Consider the following 14,212-nt stretch of genomic DNA (forward strand, 5'->3'; position numbering starts at 1 on the left):
CAGACAACTATGATCCTAAGTTTTCTGAAAGAATAGTTCACAGAAATGACCGTGCATGCTGAATTATTACCTGTTTCTTAAAATAGTTTGAGTACTATTCATTCCAAAGCAGCTTTTCTTGGATAATAACTTTAGATGTTAGCAGATTGACTTTTTCCTTACACCCTTACTTTCTGCTTTTTCTCTGTCCCCCTTTCCTTGTCGACTTAAAAATGCAACACAACTTGTCCTTGCCATGCAATTGTCACACTTGCCTTCTCTATCTTTGAACTACTTCCTCTGTCTCCAAATTAATTTCCTGAAGCATTAATTTTCTTTCTCCTAACAGTCCACTACAACTTCCTGACCCTATGGTGCAGGAGCTCATAAAGTCATAAACCAACTTCTTCAAAACCAAGCAGTGGAAGAAATTACAAGTGTGATAGATGGAAGATAAATTTTCAGGGTCTATCACAGGGTGGGGTTGGAATTACATGAGGTCCCATGGCTAAGCAACAGCACTAGTCCTAGCACTTCTTCCTGGCTTGCTTCCTCTCATATCCTATCTATTAGTCATTATCTGCTTATCCCACAGAAGTGCTGACAGACTGCATGCAGGACTAGACAAACAGTTGCATCATCTCCTTTATCTAGACATCTACACAGCTGATGGGGAATGTTTTGATTTCAACACAAATTCCTGCAGCCATGTAATTATTTACCAAAAATTACTTAATTACTGCACAGAAGAACATATCAAGATAGGAGTTTATAAATCTGAAAGAAAAGAATATTAAAATCTATAAGCATTTTGTGTGAGCTGAAAACTTACCCCTTGTGCATGGAGATATTCAACCGTTTTTGTTATTGTGAACAGAACTGCACTAGCTTCTCGTTCTGAGAAAAATTTTTGCCTAAGAATTTTATCCAGCAGTTCTCCTCCTTTCATAAGTTCTGTTACCACGTATACATATTTCCCATCATCATACACCTGCAAAAAGTACATGAAGATGTAAACTTCAAAACATTTATTCTCTGCTATCTTCCTGTGAAATGCACACATACTGCAGGTGCATCCACAAGCTGTTTTCTTCAATTATTTTTCCCCTATTTCTCACCCCACACACTATCCAGACATTGTTCATCTTCAGAAATGAACACAAAACCTTCTACAAAAAGGCAGTACAGCAATATAATGGCATGTAAATATTTAAAGAGAAAAAAAGATTAACAACATGTAGTTTTTCCCACATAGCTTTACTGAAACAAATTAAACTAGACATGGGAGAAATTAAGTAGTAATAATAAGTGGAAACTAGTCTAATTAAGGCAAAGCCAAAGCTAATTGTAGAAGCAATTATTGCACCAAATTACAAATATGAGCAGAGATCATTCTGGCTGAACAGTCAAACAAACAAAAAAATAATCTAAGTTCACTTCAAATAGCTTCTGTGAACACTGAAGTTAATGCATACAAAACTGCTACGATAAAAGCCTACAACTTATACATTACTCTGCGCATAAAGTGTGAACCAAAGTCTAAAATTAATAAAATATGTATATTTTAGCCCTTACTTCTAGTTATGGAAAATGGCTTAATTTTTGCATGCATTTTAACTTCTAGGGAAACAACAGTTGAGAATTACTTATATTATCACCAGGGGGCACTACAGACTGAACTATACCAAAACATGTTTTAAGGTATACTTAAGCATTTCATTTCAGTTGCACTTTCTTGGGGTTTAAACTTAATCCAGAAAGTGGTTCCTGCTTTAGTGAAACCTTTTACAGACTCTGTTCCCTGTTATTATTCCAACCTATTTTTTATGGTGATGTTGGAATCGTTCTCTGCAGTAATATATGCAAGATAAAAACTAGTTTCTATTTAAGTAGAAACAATTATCCAAGCTGTAGTAAAATAACTTTAGGAATAAACTAAATTAAATAAAGAGTTTTAATCCCAATTTCCTTGTCTTAAGCTACCTGGGAAATACAGGCTACTGAAGTTCTAAGCTTAGAAATTTTTGTGCTTTAAACTATACTAAAAGGATTTATTTTTTCACCAAATTAAAAAAGAGGAATAATGTTAAAGAAGTAATTCTGCAGGCTTTACAAGCATATTATCTTAAGGAGAAGACGACATGACGGGTTTCCATGTTCTCATTTAACAGCAATTTTCCCCCAAGAAATATAAATGACTGATCATCTGAATGTGTTTCTATTAAGACTTTAAATATTACACTGTATTAAAATGCAGAATTTTCTAATTCTAGATACTAAACTGGCAGTTTAGATTTTTTTTTTTTTTAATAGGCATGCTCCCTCTAATCCTGGTATAACGTGAAGAAATAAGCTTATTTCATTTGACATGGCAAAGCACACACATGTCAGTACTGCAGGGGGCATTCAAGCAAAATTTGCTTGAATTTGATTACTATTTTATCTGCTACCCTTTGTTGGTCCTGTCTACCTGCCAAAAAAAAGACCCCAAAACAAAACCAAAACCAAACCCACCCCAAACAAACCATTCCGCTCGCCCTGATTTATCTAATGGTACTATCAATTTAGTTGTTTGCACTGAATTAATACTGTTGGAAGTTTTCTTCCCCATTAGGTGCACAGTATTACGCTGAGATCACCCCAAACAAACCATTCCGCTCGCCCTGATTTATCTAATGGTACTATCAATTTAGTTGTTTGCACTGAATTAATACTGTTGGAAGTTTTCTTCCCCATTAGGTGCACAGTATTACGCTGAGATCATAAATATGATAGTAGTTTCTAACATGAACTCCTGCAGATGCCAAACATCAGTCAGGATGTCTTCTCTACCAAGCAAACTGGAAGAAACTATATTGATAAACAGATGTAGGCGAATGAACAAAATATACTGTAATGGACAAAGAGAACACCTTTTTTGCAAAGTGAAATAAGATTTCACATACATATTAGGAGTTTCTTTAAACTCATGAATAAGCACTTTGACTGGGACACTGGATATACTGTATTTAGGTTTCTAAAATGCTTCTGAAAAGTTTCTTCAGCCAATGCTTTAAATAACTCAAACCAGGACAAAAGTTCTGTTACAGAACAGCAGCTAACACGTAAAAAAGGGTAAAATACATATAATGGTCTGGCACAGGAAGTTTCTAGGTAATGGTTTGTTGGAAGCTGTGTGCTTCCTCCATTCTTACATGGTTTCCTAGGCATCCACTAACGGCCACTGTCAGAAGCAGGATATTGGATAAGAAGGACATCTGATTTAGCACAATATAGGTCGCTCTTTTGTTTATATACTATGTAACTGAAAAAGACCACTGATAACAATCAGAAGGAAAAACCCCAGAGGACTGTGCACTGCAGAAAGAATTTGGTGTTTTGAATATTCCATTGTTTCAATCCAAACACCTTCAGAATTAAAGTACATAAAAAGGCTGAGCAAGAACGAAAATTTCCATCCTAAGCTAAATTCAAATATTACTGCATTTACTCTTGAAATACAAGAAAAGAAAGAAATTACTTCTTGCAGAAGAATAATTTCCAAAGATATTCACTTAATGCTGAAATATTTTAGTTGGGCATTTCAAAATAGAAACATTTACATTTTGGTGTGGAACTGAATGAAAAATTGTGTCAAATCCAGATTGAGTTTTATGTGTGTAATAATACACAGTGCTCTTGGTGAGTTTGAGGCCTGAAGGCCAAGTACTCCTTATTCTTTCCTCTGAAAGCTGTAATAGAACACCCCTATATTGTGGGATATGCAAGCAATCTGACCCATGCATCTATATTAGGACAGTGAAAACTTAATGTTAATTTTTTACAGTAGTGGATATTATACAGGATTCACATGTATTAGAAACTTGTATCTCTTTCCTTACACTGGACATAGTTCCATAAACTGGGCTTGAGGAATGGATCTGAAGTAGAAATAACAGAATTACAGCCTCTTGTCTGCTCTTCCTCTGTGGACTTAAGGCTTTTTTTGTTGTTGGCTCCTTTTGTTACATGAATATTAATGTTGGTGTGAATGAAAGATGGCTGCTACTGGAAGATGACTGATGAAGAACAATTAATTACAAAGTCGAGCAATTCAGCACACATGACAACTTTTCAAGGCTGCCTGCATTTCTCTGCTCTCAGTGAAAAATATTCATAGTGCTTAAGTTCAGGTAAGTACTCACATTCCTTATGTTTGTCTTCCTGCTTAAATAACACAACCTCTATTATGAATTCAAGCAACTCATAAACCTAGCATGCAGCACTAAAAGCAACCTGAATGCTGATGCAGGTTCTGAGTTAGCCCAGGTACTTTCAGGTGGCTTTATTGTCCAACCACATGAAGAAGAACAAACAGAAAGTGGGATTGTAATTATGGGATCTACCTTGCAATAAGGTAAGATCCATGGTGGGCTCCCTTGTATATCTGACTTTTGTTCTCCCAAGAAATGGCCAAACTACATGATATTGATAAAGTGAAGACAAATTATTGTAGGACAAGACCTTTAGGCAGGGTTCGCTAGTACTCATCTCCACAGCATTTACGAGCTACCATTTTAATGACTTCAAAATGTCTGAGAATCTCCCTTCAGCTGAGCTCAGCTTCCTGAAAATGGTTAGCCGTTTTGCTTGAGGTTTGGTTTTGTGGACCAGAATACTTTCCTGCAGACTAAGAAAGTCATTAAGCATATGCCTTTTTAATTTTTAATCCTCTTTAATGCATAATCAAGGAAAGAAAGCCAATTTTCTTTTTCTGTTAGATCATCAGAATCTACTGTTCACTACGAAAATCCTCTACCTCCCAACTTATGTTACTCTTTGCTTTTTGTGGTCAAAGTGTTTCCACGGTCAGAGCAAACAATACAAGAAAAAAAAAGCTAGATAATCTTCCCTATGAAGACCAGGTAAGGTACAAAGACCTTTACTAGGTAAAGAAAAGCGATGACCAGGCATATGAAAATATTTTGTCCATTACTTACTAACACTCATTACTGTTCATGAAAATTACTTTGAGTATTTGGATATTTGAGTATCACTATCTCAAACAGTGAGTTCTCAGTTATGTAATAATGCAGTTAAAAATTGCTTTTGACTAATGTAAAGTAGATTCAAAGTTAACCAAGCAACCAAAAAACCTTACTTGTTCCTTTATAAATACAGCCAATGTTAAATGAATTGTTCCTGTGCTAGGATTTATAAAGGATGAATTATTTGACTGCTTAGGATTACGTTGTACCAAAATATGAGCATCTTTAAAGGAGGACAATGACACACCTCAGTAAAAAATTGATATTGTTGAATAAATGGCATTAGGATATTGTTTTATTTTTAAATACTATTTTCAGCTTTTTTAAATACTGAAAAACAGTAACATAAATCTAAAACATGCACTTCATCATCTCTCAAATTAGAAAGTGATATGCAATTATAATACACTAAAGGATGTCTCTGACACACTACTTACATCTTTTAGGGTAATAATATTTGGATGCTGTCCATAGCGCAGTAGGATTTCAATCTCCTCTGTTGGATCTCTTTTACTCTTGTCAATGATCTGTAAGAGCAAATAGATACATAGGCATAATTCTTTTTGTGAATATTATATAGTGTAACACTTTGTTGCGCTTACTAGCATAAACAGACAAGCAATATTTATTGTTGTTGGTAAAGGACATGGATTATAACCAAAACAAAATTTGTTAAATCAGAACAGCAAGGCCAAGCAAAAAACAGGAAAAACATGGAAAAGGCTCTCAGTTGAAAACAATTTTGGAGAAGTCAGGCTGCAGGCTACGATAAATAATGCAAGGCTATTTTAGTTGATAAGACTTCAGTCACCCACCATTTAATAAAATAGGAAGTTCCTAATTTGACATGAGATACTGGTTTGACAATGCTAATGCACGGATTTTCACAAAGCTGATCTCAAACAAATATTTAGTGCAGCAAGAGACAAAGCAGGCGAGTAAGGGAATCAAAAATAAGAGAAAGGAAACATTTCTCAGAGTTAATTCAGACAAGCGTTCTATTATGAAAGTTCATTTGAATGTCTGGAGGCTTGCTATCAGGCTCTGAAGTTCTCCCTGTGCAGAAAAACAAAACATTATTTTGCCCTACTTAAAACATATTCTTATTCTTCTCCTTTTTTTCCTCTCCTTATGAACTGTAGAATTTCCTCTAATGTCTTCTCCATCTCTCTCTTACCCCTTCTTCCTCTTGACATTCTAAGCCCCTACTGCTACCAGCACCATCCTAACACATTGGACACCGATCACCTTATTCTTTTTCTCATGATTCCTTGAGGAAAAAAAGCCACAACAGAGGCAGCAGCAAAGTGAGGCAATCCTCAGAGTAAATTTTATGGCTTAGAGAATTAAGAGCTATGCCAGTACTTTCTTCCAGTTTCAAGAAATTATTTAAAACTGCAAGCACAGAAGTCAAATCTGTTCCTGGCCAGAACCAGAATAATGACAAGTATGTAACGACCAAATTGAAATTGGAGGGTTTCTAGCAGACAATCTGCATACAGGGATACAGCAAAATAGAATTTATCTTTGGATTTTACATATTTGAATAGTAGACTGATGAACAACTAAAACAGAGAATCGCCTCACAGTACAATATTTAAATATTTTTAATAGCTTTTCTTTTTTTGCTTTTTAAGTCTGCTAATCTATGCGCCTGCTTTCATAGTAACCATTCAGCTCCATGGTGTTATACAGAAAGACAAAAAGATAAATTTATCATTCCACCTCTGGGAATTCTACTGATGTCAACCAAGAATTTAATGCCTTCAAAGAAGTGCTAGAAAGCCCAACAGAATAACATAAAAACAACATTAGAAACCTCGTTAAAAACTAGCAAGCAAAGACAAAGAGTTGAAGTTTATTCTGGAAGGTACACCAGACTTTAGCACTGTTATGAACTCCTAGCTATCTGACAATTTATGAATCCACTTTTGAAGCAAAACCTCCATATATAACTATATTTAAATAAGAGTAATCAATCACACTTTTAAAAAAATGATGGAAAGTCATGTAAGCTTTTCATTGCACATTTCCTTCTAGAAGCAGTCATGCAACACTCATCAGTTTTACTGTAATTACATAGGTGCTTCAAAGACCCACCACCCAAACCAGCATATCCGACAGTAAATATTCTACTTGTTTGATTAGTATAATTCACATTTGCATCTAAAATCTTTTTATACTAAAAAATTGTCTTGATTTGCTATGGTGTTTATGGCAAATATTAATTATGCCCAATGTCTAGGATGCTGAAACCTGAAAACAGTTGGTGTTTTATACAAAGTGATTACCTTTACAGCATATTCCATGTTCGAAGCTTTATGAATACATCTCTTGCAGATAGAGTAAGACCCAACTCCGATATCTTCCTTTACTTCATATCCATCAGTAAACTGAATGCTGTTCCTGTGCAACTGCTACCAAAATAACATTATCAATTAATGAATATTCTAAATATAACTGACTTTTATATTAAGAATGCGTTTTTGAATTCCTAGTGATTTGCTTCAAATTTTAACTGATGGCTGTACTAGGTGAAAGCTGTCTAAATAGCCACTACCTTCTGTTTGATATGAATATGAGATAAATTATATATTAGACACATTGTAAATAATGCACACCGTATTTTAGAAACTGACAACATCATGGTTCTGGTTACTGATTTATTAATTTAAGGATAGAATCTCCAAAACAAAGAAGATCAGAAGACTACAAGATAAAATAATGGTAAAAAAGCATCACTGTTTCTATTATCTGAATAGATGAATGCCAGCTGAAAAATTCAGACATACTGAAGAGAATCAGGTTAACTGGAAATTGCATGGAATGGCAGTCAAAAATCCTTTCACAGAAATAAAAAGCTGAAAGAAGGACAAGTGTTCACTCTTGTAAAGGAAGGAAATGGTGTTCTAGTATAAGGAGTTTGTGCATTGCAGGAAACCATCTGGGTATCCTGCAGCACAGAAAAGAGGAAATAGGAGTAAGGAAGCGGTTGAGGGGCACAGAGCAAAGGCAACAGAGAAACAGACTTTTACAAGAGAAGGAAGCCATATACAAAGAGAAAGAAATTCATCCTCAAAATTACATGGGAAAGAAGGAGCACAGAAAAGCTTGTAGAAACTTTTAGCAAGACTTCAGGACCAGAAGTCATTCTGACCTATACAGCAAATCAGACAGCTTCTTTAGAATAAAAAAAGGATCTAAAACCCCTTGAAATTTAATGGTTTATTACACATGAAACAAATAATATGTACAAACAAGCATGTTATGACTATTCTAGATGTAAGAGGATTAAAGAAATATAAGAGCTATTCATGTTCTGAATAAACTGGTTTTTAAAAGTTTCTTCAGGCATTTGCAAAATCATACATCATACCTTTTTATTCCTACCTATATACCAATAAGAAGTTTTCAACACAGTTTAGATCACCAGCTGGTTTTCATGACTCAGTCTTACGCAGTAATTAGAATTATTAAAAGCAGAAAGGGGAGGCAGAAACACAATTTTTGCGCAGGTTTTCCAGTTTTCTTTCCTGTACATGCATCTGCTTTTTTCCCCCGCTGGATGCAAACTCTCCAGTGCTGGAGTGTGCTTTCAGAAGGATCTCAGCCTCATAAGGAGGCAAGGCATGCCTCCCCCCCAGTTCTAGCATAAGGTTCACCTTTCTTGTCTCACACAAAAATTGCACCTAAACAATGCTTTGTTGTCCAAAAATAAGCAGTCCTAGCAGTAACAGAATATATAAGAATAGCAACTGCATTAGGCTATCAAAAGTGACAACCTCACGATTATTAATACGGGAGACTGTATTGGAAGTCATCTAATACTGCTAAAAAGCCAAAGTTTGTGAGTATACTGTAACATTGACTTGCATGATACACTGAAATTAGTCACAAAATATTACGGATTAGCACAGCAACTTAAAGTGGGTCATGAGAGACAGAATGTGTCCTGGCTCAGGGGTTCCATAACGCACAGCAGTCCAAAACATCCAGATACAATTCACAATTGTACCCCAGTGCCTCATATATATATATATATATGTGTGTGTGTGTGTGTGTGTGTGTGTGTGTGTGTGAGACACACACACACACATATATATATATATAAAAATAAACCAGTATTTTCATGCATAGGAGAAAAAGATCACGATGTCTTATTCCCCTCTACCTTATTACAAGTAATAATAAACAGGTCCTGCACCTTCAGAGGTTTTGTTTGGATAAAATAATCTGTCTTAACTTTTCTTATACAAAGCTGATAATGACTTTGTTACAGTACTTCTTTCTGTGAGGAAGGAAACTACTCCTTCACCAAGAGACAGCAATACTGCTTTATTGAGTTTTTTTTTTTTTTTTTTAAAGCAGATATACTCACCTGGACAATTGAATGCACTCCAACTGTCTGCATCGCTTGGCTTTCATCATCTGATGCAATAGCTACAAAACTAAATCCCCGAAAAAGCTGGTGTGCATTAGCACTAGGTGGGATACCAGGTGAATCTGAAAAACACATCACCTACTTACAAGCAGAGTTTTAAAAATGTAGAAATGAGATTATGTCTACTCTGGAAAGTAAGCTACAGCTTTATTCTATAAAGTACACAAACATTTTCTGCAAATTCCAGTTTCTGTGAGGACCAAAATACAAATAAATACTAAATTGTTTTGCACATATCTAGAAACACAACTGATAATCAATGATTATGAAGATCATATTACTGTCAGACAATATTTTATTATACAAAAACCAGTACTTTGCAGAAAATATCTACATATAGCAACATATCTATGCTATATTTATGGAGGAGAAGCACTCAAATTTTCTATTATATTTTGAATGGATCAGTGTAGAACTATGCAGAGACAGCTTGCACTGAAACAGCAACTTTGCCATGCAAAGACTGAAATGACTAAGCTTCTATGTTTACATAGTACATAGAATCACCATCATGAATTAAATGAAGCCATAAAATATAGCCTTTAAAGAGACACACAGATAATCTTTTTGAATTAGAAAAATGAGATTACTTAGATAAGTAAAATTGAACTTCTGTATATGTTTTGTTGCTGAGGATTACTTTATTTTTTACATAGGACAACTCGGTTGTCCCTTGTGATATATTTACACCGATGACCACAAAACCTTTTATGAACTATGGAATACTTGTCTGTGAGCATTCATTTAGCCTAGCAACACCTGGAAGAACAAGACACTTTACATAAGCTGAACAGGAAATACGAGTCTAATTTTTGAATATGTAAATTGTTTAGTTCTTCTCTGTTTACCTTTTGGAGTTTTTGCTGTAAATTCAGGGTCAAAATAAAATGTATCTTCAGGTCTGCCAGTTGCAGGTTTAAAAGGGGGATGGATTTCTCTCCTGTACAATTTCTGAGAAGAAGGCATAAGCCAGAGTGAATTAAAAAGTTATATCACACTACCAAACATTTAACTAAGAAAATAACTGAATTAATTTTGAATTAGATACTCACATTCCAATCTATTTTGGAAAAGAATGCATGCCTCTTAATTTCTTCAACTCCATCTGGACCTGCTCCTTTTATAATGAAGAAAAATATCTGCGAATTATTTCCTTCTTGATCAAAAAGAATGACTAGCAAAATTATATTTCTTATTTCTTCTGCATTAGTTTTAGATGTATGAATAGCAGAAATGATAATATTTTGTTGATCATTAGAACAGCAAACAGGCAAACTATGTTCCTACTTCAAAGCCTATTTTACACAAGAAACTGTAAACTTTTTTGGTCAGTTTAATGATCACTGATGTTATTAATACTATGATCAAATTCAAAGTACTCTGCTAAACACTTTACCTAATCTGTTTGCTGGGTTTCTTTTGAAGAGCATTCGCAGAAGACTCTGTGCTTCAGGACTCAAGAACTGGGGCATTCCAAGTTTAGCCCTATAGAGCAAAAACAATTAATAGCATACAAATACATTTAGGTTAAGCATTAACTCTGCATTCCCCCTGTCCTTTGTCATTCAACAAATCCATATCAAACAAAATAGCATCACTGAGAACTTGCCTTCAGACATCAGAAGCAGAGTAAAAGTGCTGTCAGTCATGTAAACCTGTAATTTCTGTTTGGGTTTTTTTTTCTGTTTTGAGTAGTATAATATTTTTCAGTAATGACTCAGGAACTTAAATAGAGGAAGAGGTGGTAAAAAACGTAGAAAAGAATAGTTTTAGGATAACAATTTATAAACTTGCAATATTTTTGTAATATGTTTTGATCTACTTTTCAGTTATTACCAAATGACATCAAACAAGCAAATCCACTTTGATGGTCAAAGACATTTTAGAAGGGGTAAGAAAACTACCCACAGTATGACATACACCAAAAACACCCAATCAAAACAACAGGAAACCTAAGCTAGAAGATAGAAATTGTATTAAGGTAGGACAGATCTTGCAAGATTAGCGGGTAAAAAAAAAAAAAGCAGAAAAGATCACTCCCTTCCTTCTTTCTTTTTGCTCCTCCTCAATCCATTTCAATTACTACTTTACAACTCGTTGGTCTTGAATTTTTAGATTTAAGTTTTTATAGTTCTGTCATTATTTTTGTTTTGTAATTCTCACCATATTTTTCTCCTCCCCATTTAATGTTGAACCTCCATCCTGTCACTGTTACTATGTCTCACTTTTTTCTTACGACCATGGAGAGGATGGACATAATTCCCTCCTTTCCACTCTTCATTCAACCTGTAGCTTGCATTTTTCCATAACAATCCAACACAAGCTTTCTCTGTCTCAAGCAGATGTGTTTTGCCTTGTGTTCCAGCTATTTGTAGATGCCCAACCCCTTGTCACTTCAGCAAGTGCATACACATTGCCATTGATTCACTATTCATTACTTTAAAACTCGAATTTACTCGATTTTCCATTCCTTTCTGCATTAAAGAAACCGGAGGGGGAGAGGGGTAGGGTGGCAATGGAATCTGAAATAACTTTGCCTTCTTTGGGCTCTTCAATAACATGCTACAGGCAGATCAAGACCATGAACTGAGTAGAAGAACGGGCAGTGGGGAACCCAATGTTTCCCCGATTGCCATGCACCACTAGCAGCTGAATTCTTACTCATGCACTTTATATGCAGTGATTTCATTGCATGTTCACTTGATGTCACTTCTGCTCACAGCAAAGCATAAGAGCCACACTGTAAGAAGGAAGCAAGGAACACATTGTCTGCAGAAGCACAATGGTATCATTTACAATGTTATTGAAGGACAGAGAACAGACAAGTAAACATGCTAGGACTGTGCTGGAGTGGGTGGAAATCTTTGTCCTATTATAATCCAAAACAGCTCCAACAGTAGGATGCAGCCCTGGAGGTTCAGCATGAGAACTCAACTGCTTAGAAAAATCTAAAACCAAGCCAAAAACATAACTGCCGTTAATCTTATGGAGGAGTAACTCAATGAACAGAAACAGAACACGTAGAAGAAATTCTGGAGGACTGGTATGTACTGCAGTCCACAGTGGAGTGAACTAGAGGCCCTCACGCAAACCACAAGAATTAAGACTGTCGTTGCTCCCTCTCCATCATGAAGGAGCACCTTTCACAAAACCCTTTACTGGCCATGTGACACAGCAGAAGAAAAGGCAATCACCAGGTCCTCAGAGGTCCTAGGTTAAACAACCACATGAGTGACAGCATTTTTTTTCTGACATGCCTGATGGACAAAGACAAAGGCATACCTCTTCAGTAAAGGAGAAAAGATGCTTTAAAAAGTTAACTATATTGCTGCAAACTACGATTTCTTCAAATTGCAGAGTTTCTCAGTTTTATGTAAAACACATAAGAATAAACAAAAACTTGTCTTGGTAACGTGAGACAAAGAGCCCAGGAAAACATATGCTGCAAGGAGGACACATTTGCTGTGGATTTTCAGGAACAGAAGGTAAGAAAAGCAATATATCTTGAATGAACACTATGAAAATATAAATTTGTATGCACACCTGTCCATCTTAAACAGTTTTATGAAAAAATCAAGGAGAAATATAGTACATTTACTAGTACACAGAAAATAAAAAGAAAACATACTGCCATTCTTATGGGCCAGACAAAAAATGTGAACTTATCAGAAAAGACTTCAAAATATCTTCTGTTTTTCAGCTGTTTGTTACCAACAGCAAAATAAATTTACATGTATGTAATAATCATAAGTGTACAGAACATTGAAACAGAGGTAAAATTTCTTTACTTCATACCACATTTTTTGTGCAGCTCTGCAACTAATAACAATTACAAAGACTAGAAGGTGAGAAAAGAAAGAAATTGGAAAGGAAACTAGAGATACATGCTCAGATGAAATCTGAAAGTAGTTATGAACGTCAATTAACTGTGGAGATGCAAGGAGGATACTCTACATGGCAGCTGAATACAGAATATTTTTGTAGCAACAGCGGGAAGACTGTTGAGGAACAGAGTGGAGTCACATGCAGGCAGAGAAAAGAAGAGAAAGATGTGACTCAAGAGACATGGATGGAAAAAAATGCATGGCTTCTGAAGTAAGTGAGAGTGCAGCAGAACTATTCTCAGACTAGCTTCTTGTAAACAGGAGGTGGTCAGAAGGAGTTTACGCTTGCTGTGAATAGATAGAACCTTTTAGTTAAAGACATTTAATAATCATAACATGAAGATTTGAATTGGCATGGTGTCGAGGCAGCAGAAGAAATTAGCACCACTAAATACATTTGCAAATATAAAATGAGGAAGAAAAACAAGGGCAAAGAATAACGTAGCATGTATGCGTTGTGAAAGCAAAAGCAAGGAAAAAAAAGAGTTTGTTTTCTAGCGGTTTTCACAGTCTAATTACTTTGAAAAAATATGAAAGAATTTCATATAATTACTTTTCAAAATAGGCTGTTGGTGCAAAAGAAATGCTGGCTTTGGTATATAGGTAGACAAGTGGTAACAGGACTAAGAATAACGATAAACAATGAAGCAGAAAACGATCGAGAAAACTAAAATAGTCTCATGAGCTTCCATGGAAAAAAAATGGTATTAGTAAAAAATGGCTGGAAACAGAGAAGTGAAACTGTGACATGAGGAAACAGAATTGTTTGCACAGCATTAGGCTACGGTCCTACAAGCAGGACGATTATGTCACAGGTTGTATTAGTTCAGAGAATATGTAGGGCATCAACAAGGAAAAAAAACAAACAAAAAACAGGCCTT

The 14,212-nt window shown here is 35.3% G+C and overlaps 1 protein-coding gene across 2 annotated transcripts in view; it reads right to left on the minus strand.

Moving 5' to 3' along the window:
- RPS6KA3 (ribosomal protein S6 kinase A3) overlaps positions 1–14,212 on the minus strand; it is an 82,640-nt gene that overhangs the window by 15,246 nt on the left and 53,182 nt on the right. The window contains exons 11-17 of one of the 2 annotated variants that reach the window (XM_063342899.1): positions 10,844–10,932; positions 10,500–10,564; positions 10,296–10,398; positions 9,385–9,509; positions 7,298–7,420; positions 5,444–5,533; positions 812–970 (exon numbers count right to left, since the gene is read on the minus strand). In XM_063342899.1, the coding sequence (XP_063198969.1) occupies positions 812–970; positions 5,444–5,533; positions 7,298–7,420; positions 9,385–9,509; positions 10,296–10,398; positions 10,500–10,564; positions 10,844–10,932 (754 nt within the window). Of the gene's footprint in view, positions 1–811; positions 971–5,443; positions 5,534–7,297; positions 7,424–9,384; positions 9,510–10,295; positions 10,399–10,499; positions 10,565–10,843; positions 10,933–14,212 lie in introns of both variants that reach the window. The other variant, XM_063342891.1, reaches the window with a different exon arrangement.

The sequence above is a fragment of the Chroicocephalus ridibundus genome, chromosome 1 (assembly GCF_963924245.1).
Source record: "Chroicocephalus ridibundus chromosome 1, bChrRid1.1, whole genome shotgun sequence".
NCBI classification, from domain to species: Eukaryota; Metazoa; Chordata; class Aves; order Charadriiformes; family Laridae; genus Chroicocephalus; species Chroicocephalus ridibundus.